At 40.4% G+C, this 20,332-nt stretch overlaps 1 protein-coding gene across 7 annotated transcripts in view; it reads left to right on the plus strand.

The window, feature by feature from the left end:
- The window catches only part of STOX2 (storkhead box 2), a 244,525-nt gene that overhangs the window by 190,554 nt on the left and 33,639 nt on the right, over positions 1-20,332 (plus strand). For 4 of the 7 annotated variants that reach the window (XM_078852521.1, XM_073341767.2, XM_073341761.2 and 1 more), the window contains one exon: positions 14,275-14,427. In XM_078852521.1, coding sequence (XP_078708647.1) covers positions 14,295-14,427 — 133 coding nt within the window. In that variant the 5' untranslated portion in view covers positions 14,275-14,294. Of the gene's footprint in view, positions 1-5,693; positions 5,978-6,378; positions 6,451-6,801; positions 6,916-13,341; positions 13,422-14,274; positions 14,428-20,332 lie in introns of those variants that run through there. The other 3 variants (XM_073341762.2, XM_073341766.2, XM_073341764.2) reach the window with 3 other exon arrangements.

The raw sequence follows: 20,332 nt of genomic DNA on the forward strand, positions 1-20,332 counted from the left end.
TTACACAGGGGCTGTAGTGGCAGTCTGTGCTCCAGCTGCCTTTGCTGCAGCTCAGCCATGCACTGGAGCATACTGGTTTGGTCCTCCAGCAGCCTCAGCATTGAATCCTGCCTCCTCTCATCACGCTGCCGCCACATTTAAGCTTCAGCCCTGTCTTCAGCCCGCCACCTCTCCTCCCAGTCATTTTGTGCTTTCCTGCACTCTGACATTATTTGCCTCCACACATTCGTCTGTGCTCTGTCAGTGTGGGAGGACAGCATGAGCTCACAGAACATTTCATCACAAGTGCGTTTTTTTTTTCTTTCTAATCTTCACTAGCTTCTGGGAAGGAGAAGGTCCTGTGATCATTGAAAAACATGCAGCTGGTGGAGAAAAAAAAAGGGACAGCGGTATTTAAAAAGACACACTTTATAAAACAGTGGCTACAGTCTTTCAGGGTAAACCTTGCTGTTAAGATTACATACATAGCACATGTGCTTTCGTTACAAGGTCGCATTTTGCCTCCCCCCACCGCGTGGCTACCCCCTCAACTCTCCCCCCTCCCTGTGGCTAACAGCGGGGAACATTTCTGTTTAGCCACAGGCAAACAGCTCAGCAGGAACGGGCTCCTCTGAATGTCCCCTGAAGAAAAGCACCCTATTTCAACCAGGAGACCATGAATGAGATCTCACTCTCCTGAGGATAACACAGAGAGATAAAGAACGGATGTTGTTTGAACGCCAGCAAACATACACTGCAATGCTTTGTTGTACAATTATTCCCGAGTACGTGTTACTGGTCTGGAGTGGTAAAGTGTCCTACCATGAAGGACGCAATAAGGCTGCCCTCCCCAGAAACCTTTTGCAAAGGCTTTGGGAATACATCCAGGAGAGCCGCGAATGCCAGGGCAAATTAATCCTTTCACATGCTTGCTTTTAAACCATGTATAGTACTTTAAAAGGTACACTCACTGGAGGTCCCTTCTCCGCCTGCCGGATCCAGGAGGCAGCCTTGGGTGGGTTCGGGGGGTACTGGCTCCAGGTCCAGGGTGAGAAACAGTTCCTGGCTGTCGGGAAAACCGGTTTCTCCGCTTGCTTGCTGTGAGCTATCTACAACCTCATCATCATCATCTTCTTCTTCTTCTTCGTCCCCAAAACCTGCTTCCGTGTTGCCTCCATCTCCATTGAAGGAGTCAAACAACACGGCTGGGGTAGTGGTGGCTGAACCCCCTAAAATGGCATGCAGCTCATCATAGAAGCAGCATGTTTGGGGCTCTGACCCGGAGCGGCCGTTCGCCCCTCTGGTTTTCTGGTAGGCTTGCCTCAGCTCCTTAAGTTTCACGTGGCACTGCTTCGGATCCCTGTTATGGCCTCTGTCCTTCATACCCTGGGAGATTTTGACAAAGGTTTTGGCATTTTGAAAACTGGAACGGAGTTCTGATAGCACGGATTCATCTCCCCATACAGCAGTCAGATCCCGTACCTCCCGTTCAGTCCATGCTGGAGCTCTTTTGCGATTCTGGGACTCCATCATGGTCACCTCTGCTAATGAGCTCTGCATGGTCACCTGCAGCTTGCCACGCTGGCCAAACAGGAAATGAGATTCAAAAGTTCGCAGGCCTTTTCCTGTCTACCTGGCCAGTGCATCTGAGTTGAGAGTGCTGTCCAGAGCGGTCAGAATGGAGCACTCTGGGATAGCTCCCGGAGGCCAATACCGTTGAATTGTGTCCACAGTACCCTAAGTTTGACCCGGCAAGGCCGATTTAAGCGCTAATCCACTTGTCAGGGGTGGAGTACGGAAATCGATTTTAAGACCCCTTTAAGTTGAACTAAAGGGCTTCATCGTGTGGACAGGTGCAGGTTTACATCGATTTAACGCTGCTAAATTCGACCTAAAGTCCTAGTGTAGACCAGGGCTCAGACTCTATTTAAGACTAACAACTTAATGCTTCAGCATTTCTTCACATGGTTCCAGGTTGTTACTGTTTGTGCGCGAGGCATCGGTTGTTTTTTTTGCCTTGGGTTAGGTAGGATTGGTAATTATTTTTCCTTCGTTTGTGTGGCACATTTTAGATATGTGATAAGTAGGGATGTTTTTCCAAACTTATTGGATATGAAATCGTAGCTATCAGAGTGTATCAGATATTAATATCAGCTACTGATAATTGCCTTCAGCGGGAGAGCTTAGCAGCGAGTAATGAAACTCAGGGTCCAGGAACAAACTAGAGATAAGGAGGCTGTGGGTGGGAGAGACTGGGGTTTATGCTGGGAGGAAGAGGGGGCATGTAGGGGTTATGATGTAGCAGGTAGCATCCCTCTGGGGATGAGGTGACCAAGTCCATTTGGGAATCTCTGGGACCAAAAAGAAGTTATAAGAAAAGAGCTGGAATTTCTTCAGTGCCTCACTCCAATTCTGTGTGATAACTGAGTTAAGCATTCAAAATTTAGGAATGCAGTAGAAGTGATACACATCTATTTTGAATTGTCTCATCTGTAATGGTAACCTTCCCATTATATTTCACTGATGTTTTTTAACTTTTAATTTTTCTCCTCTTTGCACAGTCCAATATATTCCTTTTCTTCTCTGAGTTTCCTGTAGTGATAGAAGGGCAGTGATAAAGACCATAAAATCTCAGAGCCCTGGCCTGGGAGGATGTGTTGTACAAGTTAAGGTAAAGATCAACAAAGGACTCTTTTCTTTAGGCTCCATCTTATGTGGGTAGGTGACTACCATCAGGGAGGAGACAACTCAAAATAGATTTGTTAACATCATACGCCAAATCCATGAAGACAGGACTCGTCAAGTACTCTCAGATGGTGGCCTCTCTAACCCATTCCCCAGGTACAATGGTGTGAAACAAGGCCTTGTGCTGGAATCGATCTTCTTTAAACTCTTCTTTGCAGCCGTTGTGCATTATGCAATTGAGAACCTTCAAAAGGGCATATATGTAAGGGACTGAACTGATGGAAGTCTCTTTAGTTTCTGAAAGCTTACTGCAAAGACAAAAATCCGTGAGGAACTTGTGTGTGAAGGTCTTTTTGGAGTTGATTGTGCTCCATCTAGTCATAGTGAAAATGACCTAAAATTTATTCTTCACATGGTCCCAGAGGCAACTAAACAGTTTGAACTCACCACCAGCCTGGAAAAAAACCTGAAGTCTTTTTCCAAACAGTCCCTTCAATCACCACCACTGAGCCAAATATCAGCACTGATGTTACAAAAATAAAGAATGTCAGTTGCTTTACAGTGGCAGTACTGTTTCATGTGAGATCAGGAAATATCAAACAGAATACAAGAGGCAAGCCAGGCTTTTGGAAGACTTTGCCACAAGATACTCAACAAGCATATCATCAGACAGCCAACAAAATGGATGATATACAGTGCAGCAGTGATAGCATCCCTTTTTATGCAGATGTGAAATGTAAACAATTTACTGCAGACGCATCAAGCAGTTTGAAAAATTTCACGTGTGCTGTCTTCGCTCTATTCTAAAGTTCCTCGGGCAAGACAATTTGTCAAACGTTAATATCCTTGAAAAAACAACACCAACCAGCATTGAGGCAATGATCATCAAAGCTCAGCTTAGATGGACAGGTCACGTTACCTGAATGGATGATGATACACTCCCCAAAAAAGTCCTCTGGTGAGCTGAAATTCAGAATGTGCAGGAAGGTTGGTCAACGTAAATGTTTCAAAGACACGCTTAAACAGAATCTGAACTCATGAAAACTTTGAAGACATTACCACGGATAGACCTGAATGGAGAGCAACTATCAATAAAAGTTGTAAACTCTTTGAGAATGATAGACAAGAAAAACTGATTGAAAAAAGGGCCAAATGTCATGACAAATCTTCAGTGGGAGCCTACACATTCCTACGTGACATCTGTTCACAACCTTTGCTCCTTACAGATCAGACTATACAGCCATAATAGAAAAAACGAGCGGTCATGATGTCATCGTCTGATATGGCAGATGGCCATACAATGGCAATTTAATACATACTGTCAGCTGTTGCTGCTATTATTGAATGCTTATCACTTTGTCCTATGTGTATGTCAGAGACGGAGGAGCGTGATAATTGAACCACTTCACTAATTTGGACTTCAGTAGATATTATTTTGTGTGGACTTTTCCTTTTCTTAGCTCATGCTGTAATAATAATAATGGTGGCAATCCTGTCTTGTTCTTCATCTTCAGTCCCTTTCAACTTTTGAAATAGTAATTTGTGAGTTTAAAAAAAAAAAACTAGAGGAAAAAGCTCTGGTGGTTTTTGTTACAGTATGTCCTGCTGTAATTCCATTGTAAGAGTGCCCACAGTAAGCTTTTTTTTTTTTCCAGAAATATAAAAAATATTTATCAGAAAATAGATGTGGATTTGATGAATTAACTGCAGAGATTTCTTCACAAAGATTCTGGGGGACATGTTTAATTCAATTTGCCATGTTGGATTAATCTGTCTTTTAGAAACTTTGAGCCTGATTCTGCAGCCCTCGAGTAGGCAAAAGGCTCTTAAAATCAATGGATGTTTTCCTGGCTAAGTACCACAGGATAGGGATTTATTTATTTATTTATTTATTTTTTAGGTATAAAATTTCTGGGTGTAAGTATGGCAAAAATATAGTTCTTAGAGCTTCAAATACCTTCTGACGCCCCTACTTCATTATAATTACAGTTGTGTCAAGACACCCAGTTTACACCACTGTTGTCACATGACCTGATACTGTGGTTACAACAATCTACAGTATAGAGCCTTGTCAAGACTAGGAAAAGAATGTTTGGTTTGGTTGGTTGTTTAATCAAATTATTTACCTCTAGGTAGCTAATTCCATTGGGAAAACCAGTAGGCATCTACTGCAGATTCAGTTTACTGCCTTTAAAATGGTTAGTTGGTCAGGGTAGGCCCTAGGCTTTCCTCTAGCACAGTGGTTCCCAAACTTGTTCTGCCACTTGTGCAGGGAAAGCCCCTGGTGGGCCGGCCGGTTTGTTGACCTGCCGCATCCACTGGTTTGGCCAATCATGGCTCCCAGTGGCCGCGGTTCGCTGCTCCAGGCCAATGGGAGCTGCTGGAAGCTGCGCGGGCTGAGGGATGTACTGGCCGCTGCTTCCAGCAGCTCCCATTGGCCTGGAGCAGCGAACTGCAGTCAGTGGGAGCCGCGATCAGCTGGTATGATTTTAAAGGTGTTCAACTGAATCTACAGTGGGATAAGCTACCTTTACGTGGCTAACTCGAACAATATCCAAACACCTGTGTTCCTAGTTGAGATAAAGCCTTGATAAGACCTTAACCTTGGTCTTGTACTGTTACCTTGCATAGTTGTATCTGCAGTGTAGATGGGGTCTGATGACGATCAAGGAGTAGTGTTATAGGATTTTATGGACCTGTGAGTCTAAGTACTTTTAAAGTGAGGGCACTGTATTCTATGCAGAATAAAATATGCCTTTAAAGAAAAACCCATATCAAAATGCCTTTGTTTTGTTTTTCCTTTTTCCTGTGCATTGTTTCTGTCTCTTTGACAAGTCACAGTGGGATATAAAATTTCCCCCAAATTAAAACAATTTAAACATTTCTTCAAGGCTAATAAATGTACCCTTCTCCACCCCAAAAAGCCTAAGTTAGCCTGCACTTACCAAGCAAACAGAAGCCTCACATTGAGAGTGAGATGTTGACACAGTGACCTCATTCTGAACGTTACCTTCTTTGTCAGCAGAAGCAGCAGCAGCTCCGCTGGCTCTCGGCACTTGGAGCAGTTTGATTTCTGCTGGCTCGTTGGCATGATTTCAGGACTCGCTTTATTGTGAACCTAGCTGGTGAATGGGATGACAAGACATAAGCTTGAAAGGACTTGTTCCCCAATATGAATTTTTGACGAACAGTTCACAGCTACACAACTTTGATCCAGTGTACAATAGAACCATCTGTATTACACATAGGTCTGCAGCTTTCTTCAGACATGGAAAAGGAAGGCAAATTTTTTTTGTGATTATAATAAACACGGGTAAGTGTGTGAGCTAAATTGCAAGTGATTTTAGAAATAAATGCTGTGTGTATGTATGTGTCTGTATTAAATCAGGAATATATGCTGCTAGATGTAAATTTTGTAGCTTGTCTAGGAGTTAAAGCTTTAACGCGTCTCTGCTAATGCATGTAAGTGGCTTTTTTGCCCACTTGGTAAGGAGACTGGTTTGTTACTCTTGTACAGTGCAGCGGTGCACTGTTACAAAAGCAGCGACATTCCATTGCAAAGACAAAGAAGCATGCACAGACATACGGAGAAACCTTGGAACATCGAACTGTAGCTTTTCTCAGAACGATGACTCATTTCAGTTCACAAAGGATTCTGGGCAGGGTAGTGCAAAGGCAGGTTGGCTGATCCATTCCTATGACTTCACTTTGCAGAGAACCAGGCAGAAGAGGAGTGACACTGCAGAATCCTGAGGCATTGCAGTGGAGAGTTGCTTTACTAAGACTGTGAGTGCCTTCAAAACAGGGGGTGGTGGTAGGGTGTGATTCCAACTGTTCCATTAATATAGGGTGAAAGAAGAGATTTTTTTGAAGATGTGTTTTCATAACACTGAGTAGGAGGTATATTTGCAGAGCTCTTTAGAGATTCCCCCCCCCCCCCTAATTCTTAGCTATGTTTATATCTCTCTCTCTCTCTCTCTCATACAAAATTATGGGAAGATTCAAGTATTATAGAATTCCTTAAAGATGACCCGCACAGTTAATGCATTAGCATTTATGGTCTGGAGGCCCCCAGTAGCTTTGGTAAGAGATGAGCATTCAACATATTATTTAAAAGCATGCTTTATTTTTATTCAGGTCTTGTGGCATTGATCTCTGCTGCAGCCAGGCAGATTCCACTATGATGTAATGCCCTGGCAATGTTGTGACATCACAGCTACTGTAGAACTGTAATGGAGCATAGGGGTTCAGGTAAATCCCCTTTTTAACATATTGTGTGCTGAAAGTATAAAATAGTAATTCAGCAAAAGAAATTGAAAAAATCGTTTGGGTAGCTTTTTTAAAAGCTCACTATATATATTTTATAAAAAAGGAATTTCCTGATATTCTCTGGGACAGTCCCATAGATTTTCATAGACGCTTTGTGATCATAGCTTTGCACAGACTGGGGAGTCAGGAGTCAGCTGGCTATGGTAAATGAATGAAGCAAAATACATTGAAATATTTCTATCATAATGTGTTGAGTGTGTGTGCGCGTGCACTTCAGCACATATTAACAAAGTTACTGACATTTGGTATGTTACATCTGCAGGGTCATTTTTAACCAGGTCCAAAGGATGGAATAGGTCATTTTACATGTTTGGATCAGAGTTAATCACTAGCAGCATTCAAAGGCTACCCTAAGAACGTTAACACATGAAGCAAATATTTGTCATACTGTAGGTCAGCACTGGGATTTCTGTGTAGTTCCCAAGGCCAAAAATAGTTTGAATGGTCATATCATATAGTTGAATTCTTGCAATATGGGTTGCATTATGAAACAGTGGCATGTGTCTATAAGAAGAAGGTATGTTTTGGTGTGCATACTTTTTCAGTGGTGCAAAATTGGCTAGCTGGTAAGATGTATGCAAGATTCTGTTATAATAATAATTATTATTATTTTATTATCATAGACCCTAAGAGCCCCAGTCATGGACCAGGATCCCATTGTGCTAGCAAGCATATAGAGGCTTATACCATCATTGTCTGTGAAACTGATTAGAGGCATAGGGATATCTTTTTATTTTAGAGTCAGTGGAATTCTTACCAACTATTAGGGTGCTCTTTTAAAACGTACATAAATAAGGCTTAGCCTTCTCTTAAACCAGGGTAAATTGCTTGTTTGTTTTCTAAAAAAATTTTCTTGTATCCAGTTGCAGTCGTCTTTTGATACTACACTTTGATGTTATGTGTATATCAGTAAAGTAAGTCTGAAAAAGTGATTAAAAATAAATAAGTGTGTTTAGTTGGGACTTGGCAGACTACATATTTTTTTAAATTTCAGTCGTGGTCAGTAAAATATAGAATCATAGGACTGGAAGGGTCCTTGAGAGGTCATCTAGTCCAGTCCCCTGCACTCATGGCAGGACTAAGTATTCTCTAGATCGGGGTAGGCAACCTATGGCACGCGTGCCAGAGGCGGCACGCAAGCTGATTTTCAGTGGCACTCACACTGCCCGGGTCCTGGCCACGGGGGGGGGCTCTGCATTTTAATTTAATTTTAAATGAATCTTCTTAAACATTTTAAAAAACTTACTTGCTTTACATACAAAAATAGGTTAGTTATATATTATAGAGTTATAGAAAGAGGCTTTCTAAAAATATATTACTGGCACGTGAAACCTTAAATTAGAGTGAATAAATGAAGACTCGGCACACCACTTCCAAAAGGTTGCCAACCCCTGATCTAGACCATCCCTGATAAGTGTTTGTCCTACCTGCTCTTAAAAATCTCCAATGATGGAGATTCTATTACCTCCCTAGGCAATTTATTCCAGTGCTTAGCCACTCTGACAGGAAGTTTTTCCTAATGTCCAACCTATACCGCCCTTGCTGCAATTTAAACCCATTGCTTCTTGTCCTATCCTCAGAGGTAAAGAAGAACAATTTTTCTTCCTCCTCCTTGTAACAACCTTTTATGTACTTGAAAACTGTTATCATGTCCCCTCTCTATCTTCTCTTCTCCAGACTAAACAAACCCAATTTTTTCAATCTTCCCTCATGGGGTCATGTTTTCTAGACCTTTAATCATTTTTGTTGCTCTTCTCTGGACTTTCTCCAATTTGTCCACATCTTTCCTGAAATGTGGCACCGAGAACTAGACACAATACTCCAGTTGAGCTCTACTCTGCGCGGAGTAGAGTGGAAGAATTACATCTCGTGTCTTGCTTACAATACTCCTGCTAATACATCCCAGAATGATGTTTGCTTTTTTTGCAACAGTGTTACACTGTTGACTCATATGTTCATTTATATGTTAATATATCACAGATCTCATGTTTCTAGCATTTTTAATGCTATCAGAAGCTGCATGTTCTTCCAGTTCTCACGATTGTTTAATCTGGTTAAAAGGTGCCATATAGCCTCAAGTGGCAATTTGATATGCACTTGTACATTGTTGTTTTGAATTGGTGTTTTTATGTGTTTGTTTGCTAGCCTATGATGTGGGCTATTCTGGAAATAATATGATTGAACTCACCTTGAAATTTAGGAATGAGGATGCAACCCCGGTCAAATGCATAACTTGTTCAGTTTATCCACCAGTATTCGCCAGTTAGGCTCACAAAAAGTAGTTTTGCAAATGTGTCCCTTCAAAAAGGGATTTTAGGTAAGCTCGAAAAGAGAATATTTATATGAGGAGTTTGTTCTTCTGTCTGTAATTTTCTCTGTCCCCAGCTGCTGCTGTTAGCTATCTTTTGTTCGAAGAAGAGCTTTTTCCACTATCACAAACAAGCTTCTACTTTTGCTTGATCCCATAGTGAAGTCACAATCGTGTGCTGAAGATATCAGTCTGTTGGCATGGAAATCTATCTAAAGCATTTCTAATGCAAACCCTCCCTGTGGTAGTTAGATATCATGAAATGGCTGTAATGTCATAACTTGAAATTTCCTTTTTAATAAAATCGTATGTTTAAAGTTTATCTGGAGAAAACTGCTGTACCACAAAAGGTTAAAGAGCTCTGAGTGACAGGGAGAAGGGGAGGAATTGGTTACATTTGGGCTTCTTACATTTCACTGCACTGCAGAAGTGCTCTTAGGGGGTTTCTTCCCCATATGTGAGGAAATAAGTGTATAAATTCTAATAAAGTGTGGTTGTACTCTGAAAAGTGACTCTGTAAAAACATTGTAGTATTTTCATATTTTTCTCTCTCAATGGATGCATTGAATTGGCTCCATTTATAAATCAAAGATGATTTTTCTAACTGCTGTCCCTGCAAACTGAGACAGAGAGCGGGAAGTCAAACTTTGTTCTTTCTAACCATTTAATCAGTAATAAAGATTCTATTGTCAGAACTTAGCTGACAGTTTTGTTGCTAATGCATAGAGCAGAATGCAGTCTAGGTTTGTCTTTCATAACATTTTGTCATAAGTGTGATCTCTACTAAAAAATATTTTTTGTCAGTAAAATAAACAGATGAGATTCAGACATACAGGGAGCAGGTATACTGAATTAAATGGTGTATAGCAGAGCTGGTGAATAGGACACTGAAGCATGGGTTCTTATTTCCAACTCTGTTACTGATTGTGTGTAACCTGGGGCAATCACTTAACCTCTTTGTGCCGTGGGGTCTCATCTGTAAAGTAGGAATAATAATGTTTATTCATCTCTGTAAAGTGCTTCGAGATTCATGGAAGAAAAATGCTATTTAAGAGCATGTGTTTATTTTACTTAAAACTGGACTCTTAATTTTTAAATAATAGCGCCCATTAAAAAGGGTAATTATCTATGTAAATCCCATTGTCATCAACGAGAGACCAGATCCCATTAATTACTTGTTAGGTGCTTAGACATTTTCAAAATGCTTATGAAGTACATAAGAAAATACCGGGAAACTTGATTTTATTATCATTCTTTTTTTTTAATAAAGTTTGACTGTTTCTTTCCACTGAAATGGAATTGAAACCATGTACTTCTAGCTGCTGATGGTATTTTAACAAAACATACAGTCAGCTGATGAATGCCGCTTTCTGGGCTTCACTATTTTCCTTTTAATTTTGAACATAAACATTTGAAAGTCAAGTCTAGTAATTTGATTTCAAAGGAAAGCTGCTTGAAATAAGCATCAGACTGAGTTAATGGGAGCCATATGCTGAATCCTTTATAAAGTGTTGAGGTCTACCAAAAAAAAAAAGTTTTAGGAAAAGAATACTTGATTTTTTTTTAAAACAGATCTTTCCTAAAAAGATTTGTTGTAAATCTTGTATTCCAAAGGGTAAATGGTATTTACACATATAATTGGTGATAATATATTAAATTAAATTGTAAACACAAGATACTTTCTGTTGCTGTGCATCAAAGAATTTGTTCACTTAACTTCAACCACAGAGTACTTGGAACTTCCCAGAGCCCAAGGGTGTTTAAGATAAAACTTGGCAAATTAGTACCTCCATAAGTGCTGGTCTCTGTGGCTCTCTATTACTAGGTCTGTTGTAAGTTTTACAGATGTTCTGTTCCTCTGTTTGAAGAATCGCAAATTATCTCCAGTAGATGGTTTATTGGCATCTGTAGGTTTAACTATAGAATTAATTCTGACAGCAGTGAAGATGAATGAGGGTTGCCATGTCAAAGTTAACCAACTCTCAAAGGGATTAGCAAGGAGTGAATTATGATAGCCTTTTACGAAACTAATATATGTCAGCCATTCCTTTTGAATTTAAAATGTGTATGGATTCCCGTTGAAAATTGTATCTGATTTGCTTACATAAAAAACCCCAATTTCCAGATGCTTTAGTGGTAACTAATTGTGCAAATTAAGCTCACAATTTTAGAACAATATTTGCAGACTTGCCGTTTGAAAATGGGGGCTTATAGGGCCTTGTCTGCACTTTGCATACTTTACAAAACCGTTTCTCATGCACAGCATACACAGATATTTCTACATAAAAAGGAAGCACCAAGTGTTTCTAAAATTAAAATAACTTTACTACTTGATGACTAGTATGCAGCCAACTGAAACATACAATTCACAACATTCTGAATCCAATCTCTTCCTTCAGAAGACTAATTAAAAATTGTAAAGGATCATTTATTAAATCCTAATGATTCCTTAGGTTAAGTGGCCTATTTAAAAAGAAAGATCTCGTGTTCCAGTTGTAATCCTTTGGAGTGTGTGTACATACCAATTCTGATGCTTTTCAGGTATGAGACCAATTAGGTCAATGTCATCTTCTCTCCAATACAATTTCATTTTTGTAGGTAGAATCATAGGTCTGGAAGGGACCTTGAGAGGCCATCTAGTCCAGTCCCCTGCACTCATGGCAGGACTAAGTATTATCTAGATACATTTGAACACTTACTTTCTTATATTTATATCTCATTGATTTTAAAGATTTTATCTTCATATGTTTATATACATAATTTTACCTGTTGACAGATAAAATATTTGTTTGTCTTAACAATAGTATAATTAACTCTTCAGGTTTTTTTCCCCTCTTAAAAAATTAGGAATGCTGTGCCTACCTGTTTTTGCGTCCTGTCATTTGTAAGCCTGTCTACTATTCTTCCTAATCAGATGTCCACCATCTTCCAGATTGTTGTTGGTTATTACTTTGTAATGTCCCAGTGACTTTGCAGACAGGTAAAACAAAAATGTCCCAATGAGCTTCTAATTCAAGACCCCAGTGCTGAAGTCAAACATACATGGGGCAGATCTTTGTGCTTACAAGGAGTCCAACTGAAGGTAATGGGGCTCTCTATAGGTTCTAATGTCTGCCAGCATATATCCAGTTGCAGAATGAAGACCTGTTTAGGTGGTAGGCAACAGTGTTCCAGAGAGATACAGCATAAATAAACTTATTTTTAAATCCACTTGCATATTTGTATGTGTGATTTTTTAAATCCTTAATGCATCTCTGTTCATGTGTCCCTACTGTGCAACAGAATATGCAACTGGCGTATTTGAAAAACAAATATTACACATAGGGTTAACCTAAAGCAATTATGAAAACTTTTTTACAAAATACTCAGTGCAACAATTCTGAGTATTGTTTAAGATGAGATGCATTTGATTTTCCATTTGTGAGCCCTGTGTGAGCACACTGTACCTGCTTAGTAAAAAACAAGACAATGAAAATTAATGGGGCCACATGCAGAACATCTAATCCCTTTCAATTTCAGGAGTGGGTTGGATCTGAATTCATAGATTTGAACCCACTTCCATATATGTGGTTTCTGATCTGATCCAAAACTGTATTCTAGTTGTTCAAATTCACTGAAATCTCATGAGAACAGCTCATGAAGTTTCAAAGCCATTTAATCTAAACCTGCAACCCAGTGATTGATCAGTCTGTGACCTGAACTGTAGTCCAAAGCTGATCAGAATCCTAACACCAACTGTTTAGCCTGGTGTAACTATTTAGTATTCTGTTATGGTTAAAAGAAAAGGAGGACTTGTGGCACCTTAGAGACTAACCAATTTATTAGAGTATAAGCTTTCGTGAGCTACAGCTCACTTCCTCAGATGCATCTGAGGAAGTGAGCTGTAGCTCACGAAAGCTTATACTCTAATAAATTGGTTAGTCTCTAAGGTGCCACAAGTCCTCCTTTTCTTTTTGCGAATACAGACTAACACGGCTGTTACTCTGAAACCTGTTATGGTTAAGGAAACCTCAAATCCTTCTGCTTTCTCACTGGTTACGTAGGAAGCACTGCTGTACTTTTGGGACCATCTGGGAACTATTACCACTGAAACAGGAGATAAAGAGCAGACTTTAAATGTGTATGTACTATATACTTATCTCATCAAATTGTTTCTCATCCTGTAACCTTTTAAGTTTAAAAGTTGTTCAGTGCTCTTAAAGTATTGGCTAATAAAATATATTTAAAAAACTTCATGGGAAAAATTAATTGGATAAGTAACCTGGCAAGTAAAAATACAGTTCACCTAAAGCAGATAACACAACTGTCTGTACTTGTTCATATTTCTTCAACAAAACTTCAAAATTTCTCTTTTTAAACTACAGTCATGCAAAGTCATTACATCTGCAGACCAAGGAAGGAGCTCTTTAACTCTTTAGGTATTTGATGTTTTTGTGCCACTGAGCAAAGGGTATAATATAGCTGGCCAGCAAGCTAAAAATATGGCTCATTATCACTTGCAGAATTTTCTTTTTCTAATTTTTGTTGCAATTTTTAAAAAATTCGAAATTCTCTCTAGTACAAACTCTAGATGACCCATACAACCAGGATTTGAAAAGAGAGAGCAGTGCTTGTGCCTGCAAAAATGTGTATGAACCCATTGCATTCACAAGTTCATGCTTGTGTGTACAGTTGTCACTTTGGACATACAGCCTTGGGGTTCTGCAGCTGCAATGGGTGTGGGTTTTTTGGGTTCAAGTATTGGATTGTTCTTCAAAAATATTTCCTGAACATTTTAATATACCTTCAATGTCAAAAATGTATTGTGTCTTTGACTTCTCTAATAAGTTGTTGGTCTAGTTTTGAAGGTTTTATCGCAAGAGCAATATAAACTATACAAAATTGTGCACATTGCAGTGGACACATCTCTGTATATGATCAGTGAACAACGTTTAAATGAAAGCCTTCCTTGAATGTCTACTGTCTTTCTACAGGTGATGTATCACCAATCAATATGTCTCCCATCAGTCAGTCACAGTTTATTCCACTTGGGGAAATCCTTTGCTTGGCCATCTCGGCAATGAACTCTGCGCGAAAACAAGTCACACAAGAAGCTCTAATGGAACACCTAACAACCTGCTTCCCAGGTAACCATGCACTAATGTATCACTAATCATATGAACCTGGATTTTTTAAGTAACAGTCAAAGAATTCCTCGTAAAAGGTTGGTTACAATTGTTGTTACTTTAGAAAAGGAAGCTTGGTAGATAACCTGCTTTGCTTATTCATGTATTCAAAAGCCAGAAGGGATCATTGTGATGATCTAATCTGACCTCCTGCAAAATACAAGTCATAGAACTTCCCCAAAATAATTCCTAGAACATATCTTTTAGAAAAACATCCAATCTTTATTTAAAAATTGTCAGGATGGAGACTCCACTGTGACCCTTGGTAAATTCTTCCAGTGGTTAACACTCACACTTGTAAAAAAAATTATACCTTATTTTCAGTCTGAATTTGTCAACCTTCAACTTCCAGACTTTCGATTATGTTATATTGTTGTCTGCTAGACTGAAGAGCCTATTTTCATATATTCCCCATGTAGGTACTTAGACTGTGATCAAGTCAGCCCCTAATCTTCTTTTTGTTACGCTAAATAGATCAAACTCTGTGTGTGTCATTATAAGGCACGTTTTCTAATCCTTTAATCATTCTCGTGGCTCTTCTTTGAACCCTCTCCAGTTTATCAACATCCTTCTTGAATTGTGGACAACTGAACTGGACACAGTATTCCAGTAGTGGTCGTACCAATGCCAAATACAGAGGTAAAATAGCCTCTCTACTCCTACTCAAGATTCCCGTTTATGCATCCCAAGGTTGCTTTTTTTTGGCCACACCATCACCTTGAGAGCTCATGTTCAGCTAGTTATCCACGACAAGCCCCAAATCTTGTCGAGAGTCTCTGTTGTAGATGGTTTTCAGAGTAGCAGCCGTGTTAGTCTGTATTTGCAAAAAGAACAGAAGTACTTGTGGCAGCTTAGAGACTAACAAATTTAGTAGACCATAAGTTTTCTTGAGCTACAGCCCACTTCATCATCGGATGCATAGAATGGAACATATAGTAAGAAGATACATACACCTCTACCCCGATATAATGCGGTCCTCGGGAGACAAAAAATCTCACCACATTATAGGTGAGACCATGTTATATCTAACGTGCTTTGGCCCCCCCTGTTCCTTGTTTCCTGACTGCCCCCTCCAGAGACCCCCCTTCCCTAATCACCCCCAGAACCCCAACCCCCCTGCTCCTGTCCCCTGACTGCTCCAACCCCATCCACATCCCTTGCCCCCTGACAGGCGCTCACCGGCAGCGGCAGGAAGTGGAGCAACACAGCCCCAGCCCACTCCCCTCCGTCACCGCCCAGCTGTGGTGCTCCGCTTCCCGCCGCCAGTGAGTGCAGGGAGGTTGGGGAAAGGACGCCCCCCGCACTCACCTGTGGCAAGAAGCGGAGCGACATGGCCCAAGCCTGCTCCGCTTTCCTTGCCCTGGCCCCAGCTGTGTTGCAGGCTGGGGCTGGGGGGGGAGGGGGGTTGGGGTTGGGGAAAGGTCCCGCACTCACCTGCGGCGAGAAGCGGAGCACGGGAGCTGGAAGAGCAGGCTGGGGCTGGGCTGCTCCACTTCCACCACTGCCGGTGAGTGCAAGGGGGATCCCAAGCCCCCTCCCCTGAGTGACACAGCTGGGGCCAGGGTGAGGGAAGTGCAGTGGGCTGCTCCCAGCACCCCCCTAATCCCCCGGGCCACTCTGGGACTGCGGGGCCCTCAAAAGTGCCCCCTCCCCACAGCTCCTGCCTCCCAGACCCTGGGGGGTAGGGGAGCCCCGACCACCCCCGAGACCCTCTGCCCCTTATCAAACCCCTCGGCCCCGGCACAGCACAGCACCCTTAACATGCTGCTCAGAGCAGTGTGTCAGAGCTTTACTGTGTTGTATGCGAAGCCGTGTTTTATCAGGTCGCGTTATATTGGGGTAGAGGTGTATATAAATACAGAGAAGGTGGAAGTTGCCATACAAACTGTAAGAGGCTAATTAAGATGAGCTATTATCAGCAGGAGAAAAAAACTTTTGTAGTGATAATCAAGATGGCCCATTTAGACTGTTGACAAGAAGGTGTGAGGATACTTAACATAGGGAAATAGATTCAGCTCCAATTAATCCTGAGATTCGAAGCAAAATTTACAGAAACCCTAAGACCTGATTCTGTAACTCTTATACCCATGAGTTATTCTTGCTCTCACTGATAATCATGTTCACTTCAAGAGGGTTGCTCGCATGATTTAAACTTTATAGGGTTGATTCCTAACTCAATGAAGGATTTGAAGAAATTTACAGAGGTTGTACTGAACATTTACAAATCAGTATAATATTCTGGCCTATTGTTTTTCTTTTCTGTTTTTAATTGACTTCAGAATATGCTTGTCCAATATTTCTCGTGAAATATCTGAAACTTCTGCAGGATCATAGTTTAAAGCACTTAGGGTCCAGTGTTGTATTTAGTGAGATAGGTACAGCTACTTGCTGCATATACCCTGAATAGCCTGCTTACATAGCACTTAAAGGTGCACAAACAAGCTAATCAGCAAAGTACATATGGCACTGGCTTGCACTGTGCCTTTTTAATCCCTAAAATTGGAAAGCGGGCATGCTGGAATAGAAGTGTGGGTCAGGAACTAAGTGCACTTACTCCACATGGTAGATTCCATGTTGGCTTTTACTAGGTCATTTAGAGTTTTATGTACTTAATCACAGACCAAAAGGAACTGTCCATTCCTCATGCAATCATTTCTGATAGAGACCCCATGTACATGTGCAAAAACATTCCATCTCCAAGAACAGGATTCCCATCTCCTGAATTAGTTGCCCTCCCAGCCACTTTGGACAGGCTGCCAAAACTGTGGTGCCATGGTACAAATAATAAAGAATATTAGTGTCTGCCTCAGGGGGCTTATGTTTAAATCTAAAGGAGGTCAGTAGCTTTTGTTTTTTCTTGGACCTTCAGACTTCTGGTGCTGGTCCTGCCTTCTAAAGCCGGGAGGCCCGCTCTTGGAACTGACACCTCTCCCACAAGTCTTTGGCTGCTGTAGATTTGGCCATTTTGTCATAACCAGTCTTGTTGATGCATTTCATAAAAATGCATTTTTCTTCTGTTAAATTCAGGAGGCTTTCATGTCCACATATGCTAATAATTCTGTATAAAATGGTGACATGGAAATAGCCCAGACACAGTAACACTTAAAAAAGGAAAAATATTAAAAATAATGCTCAGGGGCATATCGTCTCCATACCACCAGCCTATATCTGAGGTTGGTGAATGATGCAAAAGGCACCCTATGTAGGCTTCTCTAGGCAGTGTAATATAAAAGGAATGGGGGCGGGGTGGCCATCAGGCACTCCTGAGTTCTAATCCCAGCTCTACTGCTCGCTTGCTCGGTGACCTTGGGCAAGTTGTTTAGCCACCATGTGCCTCAGTTTCCCCATCTTTAAACAAGTTGATATTACTAACCTACCTCCCATTGCTGGTGTAAAGATTAATTACTGAAATTTCTATATTTAAAAAAATATATATCTTCCTCCTCCTGGGAAATCCTATTATAGTTAGATATGTATGTCTATTTGTTTTTGTTCTTGGGGTTTGGGGTTTTTTTTAGACTGTAGGATAACCGAGCATGTGGAGTCATACAGCCTTATAGTGGGTAGGACTTTCCCTATGACTGATAGTAAGTCTTGAGATTTTGAAAAGAAAAAAAAAATCTGGATTTGGAACTATGTCTAAAATAAAGATTTTTGTCTGCCATTCAAATAATAACAGTGTTTGAGGTTTTTTAAGGAAGCTCAGTTCTGCCCTTTGATACATTTGGAGGAAGTATGGTAAGTATATTTTGTAAACACTAGTTTTCTGTCTCAGCCTGTGGTTTTATTTATAAAATTTCTCCAGTGATCTCTGCATACTGAAAAGTTAATGATCCATTATGTGGGGCATAAGGTGGAGAGGGCAATCAAAGTTCACACTTCTAGTTCTAGTGTAGTTTGTCTCAGTTAGTTATTTTCTCCAAGTCAGGCTTACTTCGGTAACACTACATTCGTATGTACAGGGAAGGTTCCAAAGAGTGAAGCATTGGGAGGAATCTTGTAATCCATAGCATTATCAAAAACCTGATTAGGTACTTGAAATTCAAAATTATTAGATACATCCCTTGAGTTTCTTATGCATGTGGGTATTGGTTGGTTTGGTATTTCTGCTGTTCCTATCAGACAAAAACACACACACAAATAATTCAACAGACTGGAATATTTTGTAGTCTGTGCTTGCAAGTATCCCCAGGCAAGTTGTCACAGTCTCTTGCTGCCTCTCCCTTTTTTTCCAGCATGGAGCATGTGTCTTTCTGAAGTCTGAGATTAAGAAAAGGAGTATCTTGCATTTCCCATCCTTCCCACCCCACCAAAAAACCAAAATCTTCCAGCCTTTATTGTCCTAAACTAGTTTTTTCCCCATCACTGTTCTTCTACTTTGCTGTTAAAAAGGAACTCTTTTCCATTCCAGTCCATAACATAATTAAAATATTGAATATCACTGTATTAGCTCTCTTAGGGAGAGCCGCATCATCCAGTGAAGGGGACCACTCTTGGTGCTGGCTGATCTTTCCATTTATCTCCCCACCCCTTGTAAAAATTAATGAGTCCCAGCTTTTGAGTATCAGTATTTTCTCAATAGGTGTTTTAAAGTATCCCATAACCTTTTATATATTAATAGTTTATCTTCCCCAGTTGGATTGTGAAGAACTAAGAGAGAGGAGAGCATTACTCAGTAGATAATTCTAAACTCAATACTGTCAAATAATTTGTGTTTCTCTTATCATGTAGGAACATTTGCATGTCTAGGGCCTACACTAACAAGTTAGGTCAACCCAGCTACATCGCTCATGGGTGTGAAAAATCTACTCCCCGAGCGACATAGCTAAGCCAACCAACTCCCGGTGTAGACAGCGTTAGGTCGACAGAATTCTTCTGTAGGCCTAGCTACTTCTCCTCAGAGTGGTTCTACACCAGTGGTTCTCAAGCAGGGGTACGCGTACCCTGAGGATACGTCAACTCATCTAGATATTTCCCTAGTTTTATAACAGGCTACATAAAAAGCACTAGGAAAGTCGGTACAAACTAAAATTTCATACAGACAATTACTTGTTTATACTGTTCTATATGCTATACACTGAAATATAAATACAATATTTATATTCCAATCGATGTATTTCATAATTATATGGTAAAAATGAGAAAGTAAGCAATATTTCAGTAATAGTGTGGCTGTGACACTTCTGTATTTTTATGTCTGATTTTGTAAGCAAGTAGTTTTTAAGTGAGATGAAACTTGGGGGTACGCAAGACAAATCAGACTCCTGGAAGGGGTACAGTAATGTGGAAAGGTTGAGAGCCACTGACTTAAACCAAGGGGAGAACCCTTCCAGTTGGCATAGTGTCTTCACAGCAGCCGCTTGTCACAAGGTCACTTGTGCTGTAAAGACAGGTACTTCCCTGGGTTTTATGGCATGTGTAAACTTCGTAACCACAGTTGCCATTCTCAGACTGAGGAAAAATAAACCTCTTTCCTCAGTGCAGGATCTTACAGTTGCGTACTAGCCCTGTAGTTTGCTGAGCCAATGTGCAAACATAAATCTGGGCCACAGCTATATCTGAAATAAGGTATGCTAATTATTTATAACATCACATAGCAACCACTCTACATCTTAAACTAGTATTTCATGAGCCAATCAGAGTGTTTCTTTTATCCCTTGTTAAGCCATAGTGCCAGCTCAAGAGAAAATCATTTTAGAAGATTTAACACCAGTTAAACACTATTTAAAATGCATTTTTCATAAATGTATACACTAGTATTAGGAAAAAATGTTTGTAGTAATAATACACATCTTATTTATGTGTATTGTGTTTTGTCAGTCTTTTTCTTTTTAAAGAGAGAGCGCTACTGCTGTGAATATTGTAA

This window comes from Lepidochelys kempii, chromosome 4, assembly GCF_965140285.1.
Source record: "Lepidochelys kempii isolate rLepKem1 chromosome 4, rLepKem1.hap1, whole genome shotgun sequence".
Classification (NCBI taxonomy): domain Eukaryota; kingdom Metazoa; phylum Chordata; order Testudines; family Cheloniidae; genus Lepidochelys; species Lepidochelys kempii.